The 17,586-nt window shown below is 44.5% G+C and overlaps 2 protein-coding genes across 2 annotated transcripts in view; one reads left to right on the forward strand and one right to left on the reverse strand.

Annotated features, from left to right (window-relative positions):
• The window catches only part of CCDC158 (coiled-coil domain containing 158), a 76,475-nt gene extending 75,589 nt beyond the window's left edge, over positions 1–886 (forward strand). The window contains exon 23 of the mRNA XM_064285686.1: positions 290–886. Within this exon, the coding sequence (XP_064141756.1) occupies positions 290–366 (77 nt within the window). The 3' untranslated portion in view covers positions 367–886. The remainder of the gene's footprint in view (positions 1–289) is intronic.
• A 3,056-nt stretch (positions 887–3,942) lies between these two features.
• Positions 3,943–17,023, reverse strand: STBD1 (starch binding domain 1). The gene is made up of 2 exons (XM_003414208.4): positions 16,584–17,023; positions 3,943–6,420 (listed from the first exon to the last, which is right to left on the reverse strand). Exons 1-2 carry the CDS (start codon positions 16,798–16,800, stop codon positions 5,558–5,560), a joined length of 1,080 nt encoding a protein of 359 aa, XP_003414256.1. The 5' UTR covers positions 16,801–17,023; the 3' UTR covers positions 3,943–5,557.
• Positions 17,024–17,586: the final 563 nt, after the last annotated feature.

The raw sequence follows: 17,586 nt of genomic DNA on the forward strand, positions 1-17,586 counted from the left end.
GGCACTATTAGTTGAAATCAACTCGACTGCACCTAACAACCACAACACTTCTACAATAATTATTGTGCTCATTTAGAACAACTGAAGGAATAAAGATTTACCCTTAGATCTGTGCCACACATCGGCCTTTTCAAAAATATGCTACATTGCCATTTTAAAGAATGCCTTGAGCTTGGAATGTATTTATTCTGCATAACAAACTGACCTTTTAAGAAGCATTTAATAGAATGTAAAGTCTAAGTCTAAGTATATGGTGCTATTCTAACTTTTGTTTTATCAACACTTTCAGCAATGTCTTCAATGATCAGAAATCAAGAAAAGAGGATACAGAAAGTGAAAGACCAGGAAAAAATGTTACTAAAATGATACATTGCTTGCCTATTCTTTATAGAGGGTTGATGCCCAAATAATTGTGGTGTTACTTGTAATTAGTGCCCTGTGTACTATTTTTTCTTTTTATGTGAAAGTTTAATAAAAGATATCCTGTCCTGTAAATTCTATTTTGAACTATTCTTGAATGCTCTCACAGTAAAATTTAAAACAGTAAAAGCTAGATTTGGAAGTATTCATGTATTCCAAGACAGAGCTCTGGTGGCACAGTGGTTGAAGTTCTCGCCAGCTAACTGAAAGAAAGTTTACTGGTCTGAACCCACCAGTGGCTCCACAGGAGAAAGATGCGGCAGTCTGGCTCCATAAAGATTACAGCCTTGGAAACTCTATGAGGCAGTTCTGCTCTGTTCTGTAGGGTCACTATGAGCCCGAATCGACTCGATGGCAATGGGCTTATATATTATAAGGTATTAATTTATACTGTTAAGACCATATGTTGGGATAGTTGTGCATTTTCGTTATCTTGGCTGGTTTGGAGACTATAGAATGCAATCTTCTTTTTTTTTTTTTTTCTTTTCAGTAAAAAACAAAACAAAAATCTTGGGGGTGGGGACCCTTCATTCACATGAAAATGAAAGATGTTGTATAATACCCCAACAGAAGAAAACTTCAAAATTCTAATAGGGACTATTTTGTGACTCTGAACTCACTGTTTGTTCTGTCAATATCAGTGAAGGTAGTCAGATAACAAAATGTTAAAGTCCCTCATCAAAAGTTTCAAAAAAAGTTCTCTTTTCACATATTAAAAACTATGAAGAAAGAAAAAAAAATTAATTACTCTTCAGCAAGTGGGTAATTTCCACAGATTGAATAGATTTAACTGCCTTAATAGATTTTAGTAAATTTGGGTTTTTAAAAAAATTGAGGTGAAATTCATATAACATATAATTCAGTTGGCATTTAGTTTATTCACAATGTTATGCCACCACAACCTCTCTCATCACAAAACTTCTTTATCGCCCTGAGAAAACACCCCGTATGCATTTAAAAAAAAAAAAAATTTTTTTTTTTTTTTTTTTATGCATTAAGTAATCACAGCCCGTTTCCCTCTCCCCCCTTCCCTTGGTAACCACTAATCTGTTTTCTGTCTCTATGGATTTGCCTATGCTTAATATATTTAAATTAAGAGTTTTTGTATGAATCAAATGGAATGAGACAAGAAGAACAGATATAAAAATGTTTCAGTTGTGCCAAAAACATCAGAGACAATGTGGCAGCTATCTGTTAAAAAAAAAAAAAAATAGTGCTCCGTTTTCATAGTACACCTACTCCTCACTTATCGACTATCTCGTTATCCAACATTTTGCATTTATGACAATAGTAAAAAAAAAATACTATCCAACTGTTTTGCCCATAAATGACGTGTATCTGGCTGTGATGAATGCCAAGGTGCTAGGCAAGAGTAGGGCTGGCTGTAATGGTTATGTATCAACTTGCTGGGGCCATGATTCTCAGTGGTTCGGCAGTTATGTAATGATGTGGTCATCCTCCATTTTCATATAACGCCTAGTTTTGCATAATGACCTGGTTTTTGGAACCTAACCATGTCAGTAAGTGAGGAGTTGGTGTATAGAACTGTCAGTGAGAAACAGCTGCCCACCTAGGGGCTCTGTTTCCCCTCACATCTCGGTGTGGACACCTGACCAGTTCCCACTAATAGGATGTGGCATTGCCAGGTCAAAATATTATTTAATAAGAATTTGTGTTTTTCCTCACTTTATTTGTCCTTCCATGGCCTGGCTGCAGAGGACAGTGAGGTCCTGTCCTTGGGCCGAGACGCTGGGTGACTAAATCTCTGCAAGGAATACCCACGGGGAATACCAGCCTCAGACTGTTACATGAGCAAAAAAATAAGCTTCTGTTGTCAAAGCCTTCTTACATATATGATGTCTGTTACAGCAGCTAGCAATAGCCCTAACCAATCGGATAATAAACTGACTAAGCAGGGCATACATACTCTTACAAGGAAATCCTCGTATTTCTGCTGTGTAAATGACAAGATGTTAGCACTCTAAGCATGACCAATTTTAAATAGCAATTTTTTTAAATATAAAGCTTAATTTTATATGTATCTCTGAAATCAACTGGCTTTACTGCAGTTTTTTATTTCAAGTAATGATGAAATGGCTACTGATAGAATTCTAAATAAATTGTTACTGTAAGTTGTCTTATCTTTACTTTTACCCAATAGGAATGCTGGGGCATTCTGTGAACTAACACACACAGAGTGTTACATGTATATAACCTTCTGTACGTGTGGTAAGGGCCTTGTAAATGAATCTAAAATTCATTATGAAGTATGTAAGATGTATATAAGGGTTTAACATAAAAATGCCAGGAGCCAAAAACTGTCATAGTTTATATAAGCACTTTCTATCACTATTTTCAAGAGTCTGTGGGTGGCACAAACAGTTAAGCACTCTACTACTAGCTAAAAGGCGGGCAGTTCAGACTCACCAGAGGCACCCCATAAGACAGGCCTAGTGATCTATTTCCAAAAGGTCAGTCTTGAAAACTCTATAGAGCAGTTCTGCTTTGCACACGTGGGGCTGCTATGAGTTGGAATTGGGTCCACAGCGGCTAACGCTATTTTCAGTTGGGTTATGCTCTTTTGGCAAAGACTGTTACCAGAATTAAACATTGTTTTGCCAATAGAAATTACACTTATTAAAAGTTGTTTTCACATTTAAGAATTCATTTTCACCCATGTTCATTGCACCATTATGTACAATAGCAAAAAGATGGGAACAACCTAAGTGCCCATCAACAGACGAACGGATAAACTATTGTACATACACACAATGGAATACCATGCAACAATAAAGAACAATGATGAATCTGTGAAACATCTCATAACATGGGTGAATTTGGAGGGCATTATGCTGAGTGAAATAAGTCAACCACAAAAGGACAAATACTGTATGAGACCACCATTATAAAAACTCACGAAACAGTTTACACACACACACAAAAATCGTTGAAGGTTATGAGGGAGGAGATGTGTGGGGAGGGAAAAACACTAAATAGACAAAAGATAAGTAGTAACTTTGGTGAAGGGTAAGACAGTACGTAATACCAGGGAAGCCAGCACAACTTGACCAAGGCAAAGTCATGGAAGCTTCATAGACACATCCAAACTCCCTAAGGGACAGAATCACTGGGCTGAGGGCTGGGGACCAGGGTCTTGAGGGACATCTAACTCAATTGGCATAACATAGTTTATTAAAAAATGCTCTACATCCTACTTCAGTGAGTAGTGTCTGGGATCTTAAAAGCTTGTGAGCAGCCATCTAAGATAATCTATTGGTCCCACTCCATCTGGAGCAAGGGAGAATGAAGAAAACCAAAGACGCGAGGGAAAGATTAGTCCAAAGGACTAATGGACCACAAGTACCACAGCTTCCACCAGACTGAATCCAGCACAACTAGATGGTGCCTGGCTACCACCACCAACTGCTCTGACAGGGGTCACAGTAGAGGGTCCCACACAGAGCTGAAGAAAAATGTAGAACAAAATTCTAGCTCAAACAAAAAAAAAAAGACCAGACTTATTGATCTGACAGAAACTGGAGAAACCCCAAGAGTATGGCCCCTGGACAGCCTTATAGCTGAGTAATGAAGTCACTTCTGAGGTTCACCTTTCAGCCAAAGACTATAAAAAAAAAAAAACAACAGGCCCATAAAACAAAAATGAGACCAAATGGGCACACCAGCCCAGGGTCAAGGACAAGAAGTCAGGAGAGGGCAGGAAAGCTGGAAATGGGGAACCCAAGGCTGAAAAGGGTTGAATGTTGACCTGTCGTGGGGTTGTCACAAAACAATATGTGTATGAATTGTTTAATGAGAAAATTTGTAAACCTTCATCTAAAGCAGAATAAAAACTAATTTTCAAGTACAGCCATGCTGAATTTCTCTCCAAGCAAATGTAATGTTTAAAAATATATATATTCCGAGCTTTTTCTCCAAAGAGAGGAGAAAAACAGACTCTTCATATATTCTCTAGGCCTCTTGATATTTGCTTTTCTGTAAGTGTTATTAGTGGAGGAAAATATTAGTATTTTATTTTGCATCCAAGCTGTTACAGTACTAAGATTTAGGCAAATAATTCAGACATTTAATAAAGATTAATATTCAGGTTTTATTATTTGTTCATTTATAATAACTTAAAGTTTGAGTGTTCATTTCTTCTCAGAGCAAAGATGTACTTCTGCATTACTGCCCTGTATAAATTTGTTCTCCAAGATGGCCGTTGGTATAAGAGGAGAAGGAAGAGGGTGAAGGATGGAAATAACTGCTATAGGACAGTTTATCTGATCATCCCCAGATCTGGTGTGAGGGGGCAGGTGGTAGGGAGAGATGGTCCTACAAAGGCCCCATGTATAAATGATGGGGGTCCCTCCCTGGAGTCTAGGCTGTAACTGTACCTCCTGGTCCTCTAAGAGGTATCTTCAGGCCACCTCACTCAGCCTACTCCCTAACCCAGTTCATGTTCTCTTTTCTCATAGAGCGTTCCTGATGACTAACTCTGATTAGGCCCCTTTTTTCTACACCAGCCTTAAAGCATTAAGACAAAGACATACTTGCTGCCTTCAAACCATACCTGGCAGTAAAATCTAGCAAAAAAAGAAAGGAGGGGGGTGAGTCTTAAAGCATTACCTCATATCCTTGCTAATCACATCTGGGGACCAGGTATTTTCTGACCACAGTCCCACACAATGTTAACTACTTTTAAATATAAAATGTGCAGGTAACAAAGAGTGTTTCTCCAGCTGTACCAATAGGAAATATGATGATCTTTGGATAAGGCATGTTTTATTCCTTTGATTTAAGGCTCACCCAGAGGCTCAAGCTTGAACCCTGTGTGATTGGTTAGTTTCTACACTCCATGAAGCTTAGCCAAGTCACTCCTGCCATGAGGACCAAGCCCTAAAGTAATGATGGATCAGCACAAATCCATCCATGAGTGCCACAGGAAAAAGTCCATGTTCACTGGAAGCATCATCTACATATATTTATTTCTACACATTAAACAAAAGCCACTAGCAAATTTGAAACGGCTCTAATGACTAAATTTGGAGTCACACTTCCTTTATTCTATTCAGTGTGCTCCACAACCTTAGCCTCTTTCCCATTCTGCAACAGCTTCTCCAATACCTTGCAACCCAAATCAGTGACTCCCCCACCACTCTTGAACCACTTTATCCTCATGGCCAGTCTCTAGGAATCTATCGCTGCATTCTTCCCAGCGGATAACCTCCCCATTCTCTACCACCACAAACTTCCACTGCACCACTGTATTGGCTGGCAAGGAAACAGAATGAGACCAGAACCCATCCTTGCTATACTGGAGTGGGATGTAAGTGTTCCATCTCCCAAGACTCTCATGGTCTCCAGTTACTGCAATGAATTGCTCACCAGTGCTTGTGATATAATGGACCTGGAACGTGATGCTAACTTGCTGAGGCTCTGGAAACACTTCTACTACCTTTTTCGTTTTTACATCTACTTCCTGAACTCTTGACTCTACAAGAACACTTCTGCCATAGTCCATTCCCTGGCTTGGGCTTGGCAGAAGAGCCTCAAGGCTACCACCCAAACCAACATCTCCCCAAGATGAATGCCTAGACACCATTTCCCAGTCTTGGTTAGCCAGCTCTGAACTGTCCAACTGTGGATGGCTCACTTCTTTAGTTCTGTCCATTGGCAGGTTGCTAGAAGGCAACTTCTCTGCAAAACATGTAGCTGCCTTAGCAGATGTCTCTTGTCCTTTGTGGAATCCGCATTCTCCTTTAGGATCGAGGCTTACGTTACTTGAAACATCAGAGTAATCCCTACAGTGACCAGTTTCAGAGGTAGCTAGAGATTTTGTGTCTGGAGACTGTCCAGATGGAACATGCTGTCTTGAATTGTCACAGTCACTGTCTTCTCCAGAAGGACTCTGCAGTCTCTGTGCTGCTTCCTGCATGTTATCTAGGTTACCAAGGCCTTTGGTCTCTGAAATCAAACGTCCATTGCTTTCTTGAAGATGGTCTAAGAAACAAAAGAAAAACCGTAATAGTGTTAGATAATATGAGAGAAAAATTAGTTAGGCTGAGAAAATATGTTTATTTATTAAAGACCTTACTTCTATCAATGGTTCATAAAGTCCCTCCCTATTAAAATCAAGCACTTCATTACCTAGTGTGTTCCCAACTGTCTTAGGCTGAGTTCTCTACAACCAACTAGGCCAAAAGTAGGGTTGAGGGAACATTTTCTCTCTGTGGAAGCTGTGTTCCTATGAGGCAGGACCTTCTAGAGAACATCTATCCAGTCTGCTCACCCAGAGAGAAGGTATAGGGTCTTTCCCTACTCTCTTAGGCCGGGTTTTCTACAGAAACAAAACCAGCGAAGCGTATATAGAGAGAGAGAGAATGAGAGAGATTTATCTCAAGGAACTGGTTCACACAGTTGTAGAGGCTGGCAAGCCCCAAGTCCATGGGTCAGACCTCAGGCTGGAGGCTTCTTCTGACTCACATAGCTGCAGGGGCTAATGAACCCAAGATCAGCAGGCCAGGAGGCAGGCCACTGGCTCACGGACTGCAGAGGCTGATGAATCCAAGATTGGGCAGTAAGAAGGTAGCTGCTAGCTCACAGGCTGCAGAGGTTGATGAATCCCAAGATCAGCAGGCAATATGGCAGACAGCTGGCTCAAGCCCCAAGAACTGGAGATCAGATGATGCTGAGCTGGATGCAGCATCCACAGCAAGCAGCAAGTTTTGCCAGAATGTCCATATTGGACTCAGGCCATGTCTCCGAGAAAACTCCTCTTGTAACTAAATGGCTTTTCACATCGGATCATATCATGGGTCTGATCATTATATAACTGCCAAACCACTGAGAATTGTGGCCTAGACAAGTTGACACACAACCTTAACCATCACAGTCCACTCCTTGTCAGCTTGGCAACTGTTCACATCCCCTTAAACCATACACAATCTCTGAATAAAAACAATTACAAAGTCATAATTGCACCTAACATGATACAACTAATGTGTACAACCAAAAACACTGTAGCTCTGTTTACACCTTGTATTTTATAAGTGAAGAAAACAAAAATATTTGATGACCCCATACAAGGAAGAAATACTCATAAAAATTACAATCCTCATTTCTGCAACTGGTTACATGGTTGTGACTGGTATTTAGAACTACCTTCTTCCACCACCCATTTCGCATTCCCTTTACTCTCAGCAAGCACCTCACTGAGTCGCAGTTCATGCCTGGTGGGGTGACCTAAACCTTCATTCCTGAAGGGCCTGGGCCATTAGTAGTCATGTCAGAACTGGGTTGCTTTATTTTTCCATTGACTATAATAACACGGCATGGTAGTACTAAGAGACTCCCTAAGGGATCTCCTGTATTCCAGACATACTCTTCTTTATCTCCACTATGCAACACCAATCTGATTTCCCCTTGGTAGTTAGGATCAAACACACCAGCCAATATGGTAACTACGTTTTTTGCCTGTTGATCCAGAGCTAGAAGGAGGACAAAGTGGCCAGGTGGTATTCTTAACTTCCAGTTCAGCGGAATCCATGCTGTGTCTCCAGGTGGGTGCACTGCATAACTGCCATTAGTCCCTTTGGAACTAAGACCTTTAAACTGGCAGAGCATAGGGTGATGGAAACAGGAAGCAAGAATTTTCCGAGGGGGTCACTAGGAGTAATAATGAGTGCTGTCACTTCCATTTCTACCCTTTTATTTCCTGGAACCGTGTATCCTGGCTATGTCAGAAAGAGCACCATATATTGGATGCTGGTTTAGAGGATATACAGCCTCCTGGAGAACATTGCCCCAACCCTACAAAGTATTGCCATCTAGCTGGCATCATAATTGTGTCTTTAGGAAGCCATTTCATCATTCTATGAAGCCAGTTGCTGCAGAATGATGGGGAGCATGGTAAGATCAGTGAATTCTATAAGCATGAGCCTATTAGTGCACTTTATGTGCCATCAAGTGAGTCCTTTGATCCAAGGCAATGCTGTGTGTGCTACCATGATGGTGGATAAGGCATTCTGAGAGTCCAAGGATGATAGTTTTGGCAGAAGCATTGTGTGCAGGGAAGGTAAACCCATGTCCAAAGTGTCTTTCCCAGTAAGAATGAAATGCTGCCCTTTCCATGATGGAAGCAGTCCAACGTAATCAACCTGCCACCAGGTTGCTGGCTGAGCCCCTTTAGGAATGATGCCATATTGGGGACTCAGTGTTATTCTCTCCTACTGGCAGATTGGGTGCTCAGCAGCAGCTGTATCCAAGTTGGCCTTGGTGACAAGAAGTCCATGTTGTTGAGTCCATGTTGTTGAGCCACTTTGTTTATGAGCCCATTGGGCAATAACAGGAGTGGCTGGGGAAAGAGGATGACTGGTTTCCACAGAACGCATCATCCTATCCACTTGATTGTTAAAATCCTCCTCTGGATTTAGTGCACATTCACATGAAACACAAATATCTTCACTTCTTTGGCCTATTCAGAGAGATCTAACCACATACCTCTTCCCCATACCTCCTTGTCTCCATTTTCCAGTCATGTTCCTTCCAAGTCCCTGACCATCCAGCAAAACCACTGGCCACACCCCATGAATCAGTGTAAGTCTTAGTCATCTAGTGCTGCCATAACGGAAATACCACAAGTGGATGGCTTTAGCAAAGAGAAATTTATTTTCGCACAGTCTAGTAGGTTACAAGTCCAAATTCAGGGTGCCGGCTCCAGGGGAAGGCTTTCTCTCTCTGTTGGCTCTGGAGGAAGTTTCCTTGCCTCAAAATTCCCCTGGTTGAGGAGCTTCTCAGGCACAGGGACCCCGTGTCTAAAGGATGCGCTCTGCTCCTGGTGCTGCTTTCTTGGTGGTATGAAGTCCCCAACTCTCTGCTTGCTTCTCGTTCCTTTTATCTCCTGAGAGATAAAAGGTGGTGCAGGCCCCACCCTAGGGAAACTCCCCTTGCCTTGGATCAGGGAGGAGACCTGGGTAAGGGCAGTGTTACAATCCTACCCTAATCCTCTCAACATAAAATTACAATCACAAAATGGAGGACAGCCACACAATACTGGGAAACATGGCCTAACCAAGTTGATAACATATGTCTTTGGGGAGACTACTTTAGTCCATGACAGTATACAATCACACATTTGGCTATTTCTCCTTCCAAGCAAAATGAACAACCAGGTATACTGTTCGAAGTTCAGCCCTATATTGGGCAGATTTCCCTTCACCACTGTCTTTCAGGGAGGTCCTAGAAAGAGACTGTAGTGCTGCTGCTGTTCACTTTCAAGCGGTGCCTGCACTATCACACAGAACCATCTGTAAACCAGGCAGGAGTCTTCTCTTCCTAAGTCAATTGATCATAAGGAACTCTCCATGGGGCCACAGGTACAGAAAGGAAGAGGGCAGGTAATGTGACAGGAATGGAGACCATGGACATTTGAGCCACTTCCTCATGCAACTTACTTGTGCCTTCAGGTCCTGCCCTATCTCATATATACTGCTTCCATTTGATGATGGAGTGCTACTGAACACATCCAATTTTATGGCTCAGACAACACGCAGTTCATGATGAGAAGCTCAGGTGCATTGTGACTTTGTGGCGCATGGTTAAGCATTCAGTCTATTAAGGCCCAGTAACAAGCCAAAAGTTGTATCTCAAAAGGAGAGTAGTTATCTGCAGAGGATGGCAGTGCTGTGTTCCAAAATTCTAAGGGTCTGGCGCTGTAATTCACTACTGGAAGTCTGCCAATGACTCCAAACAGCATCTCTAACTGCCACAGACACTTCAAGCACCATTGGATCAGCTGGGTCATATGGCCCAAGTGGCACAGCCGCTTGCACAGACAGTTGCACCTATTGCAGAGCCTTCTGATGGTCTGGGCCCCATTCAAAAGTAGCATCTTTTTGAGGCACTTGACAAATAGGCTGGAGTAGCACACCAAAATGAGGCATAAATTGCCTTCAAAATCCAAAGAGGCCCACAAGGTGTTGTGACTCCATTTTAGTTGTAGGAAGGGCCAGACATAACAACTTATCCTTCACTTTAGAAGGAATATCTCAAAACGCTCCACACCACTGGACTTCTAGAAATTTCACTGAGGTGGAAGGTGCCTGAATTTTTGTGGGATTAATTTCCCACCGTCTAGCAAACAAATGTTTTACCAGTAAGTCCAGAGTCATCAATACTTCTTCCTTCCTAGGTCCAGTCAGCATAATGTCATCAATGTAATGGATGAATGTGACATCTTGTGGAAGGGAAAGGTGATTGAGGTCCCTGCAGACTAAATTGGGCTGGAGAGTTGACATACCCCTGAGAAGGACAGTAAATGTGTATTGCTGGCCTTGCCAGCTGAAGGCAAACTGCTTCTGGTGTTCCTTTGAACCAGAATTGAGAAAAAAGCATTGGCCAGATCAATAGCTGCATACCAGGTGCCAGGAGATGTATTTATTTGTTAATGCAATGAAACCACGCCTGGAACAGCAGCTGCAATTGGAGCCACTACCTGGTTAAGTTTACGATACTCCACTGTCATTCTCCAAGATCTGTTTTTTGTACAGGCCAAATAGGCTAGTTGAATGGAAATTCGGTGAGAATCATCACCCCTGCATCCTTCAAGTCCTTGATGGTGGTAGTAATCTCTGCAATCCCTCCAGGAATGCAGTATTGCTTTTGGTCTATTATTTTCCTAGGTAGGGGCAGCTCTAGTGGCTGCCCTTTGACTTCTCCTACCATAATAGCCCTAACTCCATTTGTCAGGAAGCCAATGTGGGGGTTCTGCCAGTTGCTGAGTGTCTGAAGCTGGGTTCTCTAGAGAATCAAAACCAGTAAAGCGTATAAACACATACAGAGAGAGATTTATATCAAGGAAGTGGTTCATGCAATTGTAAAGGCTGGAACATCCCAAGTCCATGGGTCAGGATAGAGACTTCTGATTCATGTAGCTACAGGGCATGGCAAACCCAAGAATGGCAGGTGAGAGAGCAGGGCTCTTGCTCACAGGTTGTGAAGATCGACGATTCCCAAGGTTGGCAGGCAAGACTGCAGGTAAGCTGCAAGCTCAAGTCCCAAGAACCAGAGGTCAGACAAAAAGGAAGACAGCTGCAGGACACAGAGCAAACAAAAGCCATGAACCTTGCCAAAATGTCCACTTATATTTTGATGCAGGCCACACACGCAAGTAAACTCCCTTTCGACTGATTGGCTACTCATAGCAGATTCCATCATGGAGGTGATCACATTATATCAAGTCACATCATGCTCCTGCCAAATCACTGAGAATCATGGCCCAGCCATGTTGACACACAACAGTACCCATCACACTGAGTATATCTATTCCAATCATGCATTCTGGAACTGGGGAATCACTACAGGATGAGTTTGGGGACCCACTGTGAGATAAACCCTGAGCTAAGACTCCATTAATAACCTGACCTCCATACACCCTTGACTCTGGCAGGCCACAGTGACATTTTGGATCTCGTGGAATTAGTGTCAGTTCAGAGCCAGTGTTCATTATCCCCAAAAAGTCTGATTATTTCCTTTTCCCCAGTGAACAGTCACTCTCTTAAAAGACCATAGATCCCTTCGGGGAAGGCTGCGAGAAAGATTAAAGACACAAATTTTTGGCATTGTAGTGAGGTCTGTCCTCAAGAGGACATGGCCTCTCCTTCATTCAAGGGGTTGTGGGTCTGTAAACTGGCTGAAGTCTGGGAATTGATTGAGGGGCCATGACTGTCTATTCTGGCAATTCGAGTTAGACTGCCATTTACATGACCTAGAACTCTTCCAATTGTACAAATCAAGTAGTTAGTAGATTTCCCATTTATTTCACTACTAGCGACACCATGACTAAGTGCCAATGCCGTAAGTCCACACAAGTTAGACTACTCTGATTACTGCTTTGACTCTGCTGTTCATTACAGTAACCATGCCCACCTTGTGTTTGTCGATTGAGTGCCACCGCTTGGCCCCTACCACCACAAGGTCCAATTAGCGCCATTGTAGTTAGATGTCTTAATTCAGTCAGGGCAGTTTCCACTGTCAAATCTGACTTACATAAAATAGTAATCACAGCAGTCTTCAGGGATGCTAGATGAGGCTCCCTTCAGAAATTTGTTCATCATTGTGGTAAAAGGTGTGTCCTCTGGGCACTCCATGTGTGGGTCTGCAGGTCTAACCTGATAAATCCACTTTAACATGCCAATTCCCCTGAGCCGTTGGATACATTCTTCTACAGTATTTCTGGTACTTCAACTTGATTTATTGTAGGCCACTGCATAATCCATGCTTCAGCCAACCAACCAGATAAACTATTAGATCCTTCGCTAACCTCTCAAGCTGAAACATTCAATGAAGGATCTGTGCTTAGTGGGCCTATACCAATAAATGCAGAGTGATCCAACTTTATGTTCCTTGCACCACTATTCCACACTCTTAATAGCCATTCCCACACATATTCCCCAGGTTTCTGCTTGTACATATTAGAAAAGTCAAGCAGTTCTTTAGTAGTGTAGCATACCTCTTTCTGGATCACACTTTGTACTTCACATTTTGGGGTTCACTTGGAGCCCTCATGGCACAGTGGTTAAGAGTTCAGGCTGCTAACCAAAAGGTTGGCAGTTCGAATCCACCAGCCACTCGAAACCCTACAGGGTAGCTCTACTCTGTCCTATAAGGGCACTGTGAGTAGGAGTTGACTCATTGGTAACAGGTTTGGTTTGTTTAGTTTGTTTTCGGTTTGGGACTTAAGTCTAGTTATAGCTCTAGAAGCAAGAATGGGTGGTGGGGGTGGGTCCTGGGAACATTCAGCAATGTCTTATAAGGCATCTACCCTAAGTGATGCCCCAGGTAATGACTCAGATCCTGCCCCAGGTGATGACTCAGACAAAAGCTCTTCAGACACAGCTGGGTTTATCTCATCAGATGGGGGCAGAGAAGATAATAGTTTTACTGAGGAGGATGGCTGAGCAAAGATGGAGTAATCTCTTCAGATGGGAGTAAGAGGGCTGGTTCTGTTGCCAGGAGTGATTCAATGGCATTTAGGGGCTCAATGTCCTCAGCTTCTTGATTATCTGCCCATATGTCCCTATTCCAAGTTTCAGGATCCCATTTCTTCCCAATCAATGACCCCACTTTAACTTCAGACACCATTCAACGCTGGGAATTCAGTTGGTGTTGTAACTCAGCCACTTTTATGGTAAGACTCTGGGTTTGCTTTTTGGCAATATCAGCTCCATTACTACAAGAAATAAGGCTATCTTTCAGGGCAGAAGTGGCGACTTTGAGGTCTTTTATACAGTACTTCAGCTGTGACTATGAAGCCCTGAACTTATCTCTTCCTTTTACACTTAGTCTAGTGAAAACAGGACCAACCAACCAGCTTCTTTATACTTCTCATTCTGATAAAATTGTAGAAAAGTGTCAAACATGTGATCACCCAGAGCCTCGCTTCTCACCAATACTTGATCTATTGGTGGTCATATTTTGTGTATTAATATTGCCACCTCACGCCATGGATTAGCAGCACCCTCTTTACTACTGGAGGCAAATTCATCAGCACCTTTAAGACTAGTCAGGCATGAGAACCAATTTAGAAAACTCACCCTTACAATTTTATTTCTCTAGAATCACTCTTAGTACCAAATATCTTAGGCTGGGTTCTCTAGAAAAGCAAAACCAGTGAAGCACACACACACACTCTCTCTCTCTCTCACACACACATAGAGAGAGATTTATCTCAAGGAAATGGCTCACATGGTTGTAGAGCCTGGCAAGTCCCAAGTCTGTGGGTCAGGTGTCAGGCTGGAAGCTTCTTCTGATTCACATAGATGCAGGGGCTGATGAACCCAAGATCGGCAGTTAAGATGGCTGGCTGCTGGCTCACAGACTGCGAAGTCTGACGAATCCCAAGATCAGCAGGCAATAGAGCAGACCTTGGCTCAAGTCCCAAGAACTGGAGGTCAGATGATGACAAGTGGGATGCAGGATCCAGAGGAAGCAAGCAAGCTTTGCCAGAACATCCATATATATTGGATGCAGGCCACGCTCCCCTTACAACTGATTGGCTGATCACATCACATCATGGAGGATGACTACATCATTACATAACTGACAAACCACTGAGAATCATGGCCCAGCCAAGTCGACATGCAACCTTACCCATCATACCAACACTGTACTCTAAGAATACATTCGTACATCCAACAATAAAAGGCACATCAAGGAGTGTCAGTGTACCAGCACGGAAGTGTAAATGAAGTGGTAAATTAAAGAGTCAGAAGCATAACCCTGTATCATGGTCCTCAATCCCAGCAGTGCAGGCCATACTGGTATGCAACCAGAGCCAATTTGCTTGGCTTTGATCGTTAAAAGTGTTGTCCAGCCAGTGGGTCAAAGGGCTGCATGGCCACCCTACCAACTAGAAGAGTACACTCGTACTCCCAAGAAACAAGTACAGGTCGTCTCTTGCCTGGTGCAGGCAGAGCAACAACAGCTGTCATTATGGGGAGATACAAAGGACAGTAGTGCATCACAGGCCAAATGTGGGAGTTGGGAGTGAAGGGAGAGGGCTTGCTTCTCCTTGGCAATCCCATGTGCATCATGAACCTCTTTAATAAAACATCAGACTTTTTGCATCCCTTCCAAGTGTACACACTTTTTTGTATTATTATTATTTTAACGTTCTTTAAAATACACAATCTAAGGTCCCTAAAGACTCAGTTTCCTTCTTGGTCACCTCTTTGATAGTTCAAATAGATCTCTGAAAGTTCAAAATCTCCAAAACCATACAATTAGCACAGGTGGAGTGTTTGGTGGGGGAGGAGGGGAGGTAGTCTTGGTTTTTTTTTTTTTTAATGGTAGGGTTGGAAGTGAGATGTGAACAAATATTACTCTGAATTCCCAATTTTTTGGCCTAAATCATGAGGCTGACCTTCAGAAAAAGAAGTTAAAGGAGCTCTGTAGGGGAGCCCTGGTGGTGCAGTTGCTAAGAGTTCGGCTGCTAATCAAAAGGCTGATAGTTCAAATCCACCAGCCTCTCATTGGAAACCCTATAGGGCAGTTCTATTCTGTCCTATAGAGTCGCTATGAGTCAGACTCGATAGCCATGGTTTTGTTTCAGTTTTTTTTATTTTTTTGGTGCTCATTTCAACCTAATGACACCAAAGGCACACGTGAACACCACTCCACTAAAAATAAAGTTCACAGATGTCATTTTCACCATTAGGCTGGAATTCAGCATGCGCAGCTTGCCAAGGGAGGGCACCGGAAGGTAAGGTTTTTTGCCAGTGCTCTGACTTTGCCTAGCATATAGTCTAAAATTTTAGAGGCTAAAATGACCTAGTTGTCAATGCTACTCATCCGGGTTGGGGCTCCATTAATTACCAAAATAGATGGGGCGCTTCTCTTTCCCGGGATTAGACTGCCTGCCCTGGCTGTTTGGTGGGGGAGGGGGAGTGAGGATGGTGGTGGTGGGAGGCAGCTACTGGGGAGAGTGATAGTTCTGGAATGGGTGGCCAACCCACAGCCCCAGGGCTTCAGCAGCGGCCTTCATGGCAAGAGTCCAACCTGAACTTTGCCTTCCTGACAGAAGCATTCAGATAGCAGGAGGCGCTCAGAGCTCGGATATTGCCAAATCCAGCTCTTCCTATGGGGTGAATGATGGGGCACATAAAGCTACAGGATTGGGACAGAGAAGATGTCCCTACTCAGCCAGAGGTTGAAGAGGGTTGCAGAATCCCTCAAGCCCTCCTTTCCGAAGGCCCAGGAAGGGGGGTCGCTGCTGCAGCCACCCGCACTGCAGCAACAGCCGTTAGGCTGAGGAGTCCATCCCCGCTGGAGGGGCAGGGACAGGTCCTCAGACGCTGGCGCCCGGGACGGAGACTCAGCAGGGCGCGGCCCTCGGAGGGCTCGGCCAGGGCATCTCTACGACCTCCCTGGAGGGCAAGAAGCCGCCCCAGGCGTGCGAACCAGTCTGGAAAAATGGGGGGTGGAGGGGGGGGGATTGGAAAGGGTCTTGCCTCCCAAAGGGGATACTCGTTCGCGGGGACCGGGCCGCTAAGAAAGCGAGAGGTGGGCTTCCTACCCCCCCGCCCCCGCGCCCCGCTTCCCCTCTTCCTAGTGAACTTCAGAACCCCCTGGCAGAGCGGCACTCGAGACACGGGAAGAAAGAATACCTGGTTTAGTGACTGGCTCCAGCCCGAAGGGTACAGGACTCAGTCTCTCGCCGCCACCCTGATCGCCTCCGGGACCCGCCGTCTCCCCAGGAGGGGCGTCCTTAGGCTCCGCGGCCCCCTCATTCCCCGTGTCCCCAGGGCCGTCCCGCAGCAACCAAACGAAAAGCATCCCGGCCAGACTGCCTCCAACCAGCAGGGCAGACCAAAAGGCGCCCATGGCTGACAGGCCGCAGCTGCAGGAGACTACAGCGACTGGGACGAAGGCTCAGGTCACGCAGACAGAGCCACACCTACCCTTTCCGCTCCAGCCTTTTACGGTCCCAGTCAGCGGGCGCTCCAGCGTAGAGTCCAACCCTCTGCAACTAAAACTCAACTTTCCCAGCTCCGCCCAGGGCTACAGCCCAGGGCTCCGGCCCCGGCCCGACTAGAGCGCCCTCCTTTTCCAACACCTTCCAGCCGGGGTTCCGCCTATCCCCAGTGCCTGGGGATGTCAGTGCCCGGTTCCAAGTGCGCCCCCCGCGTGTCGAGTGCTCAAAGCCACTGTGCGCAAACCCGATCCTGTCCCACTGCCCTTCCATTTCGTCCCAGCTGCCCGCGAGGCCCAGCCCTGCCTCTTCTCCACAGACACCCTGCGGCAGCGCAGCCAGCTGGAGGCCAATGGCTTCCAGGAACTTGGGCTTGGGAGAGACAGATTTGCTTCGGTGACGGCTAAGCTGGGGCTGGGTTGGAGAGGTAGCGCGGCCAGGTGGGGTGGGGTAGTTGGGGAGTACCGCGGAAGCAGGGCCGGAAACCCAGAGACTGGGAGGTCAGTTAGCCGTGCTTAGCCTTCCAAAGCCCAAGCCTCTTTCAAGCCCCCCACCCCCACCCCCCACCTCTCTGTCTGTAAAATGAAAGGGCTGGAAAAAAAAAAAAAATTTTTTTTTTTCAAGGACCCAAAAACCAAACCAAACCCATTGCCGGCGAGTCGATTCCTACTCATAGCCCCTTCTTCTGTAAATCGGAG

This window comes from Loxodonta africana, chromosome 5 (assembly GCF_030014295.1).
Source record: "Loxodonta africana isolate mLoxAfr1 chromosome 5, mLoxAfr1.hap2, whole genome shotgun sequence".
Taxonomy (NCBI): Eukaryota; Metazoa; Chordata; class Mammalia; order Proboscidea; family Elephantidae; genus Loxodonta; species Loxodonta africana.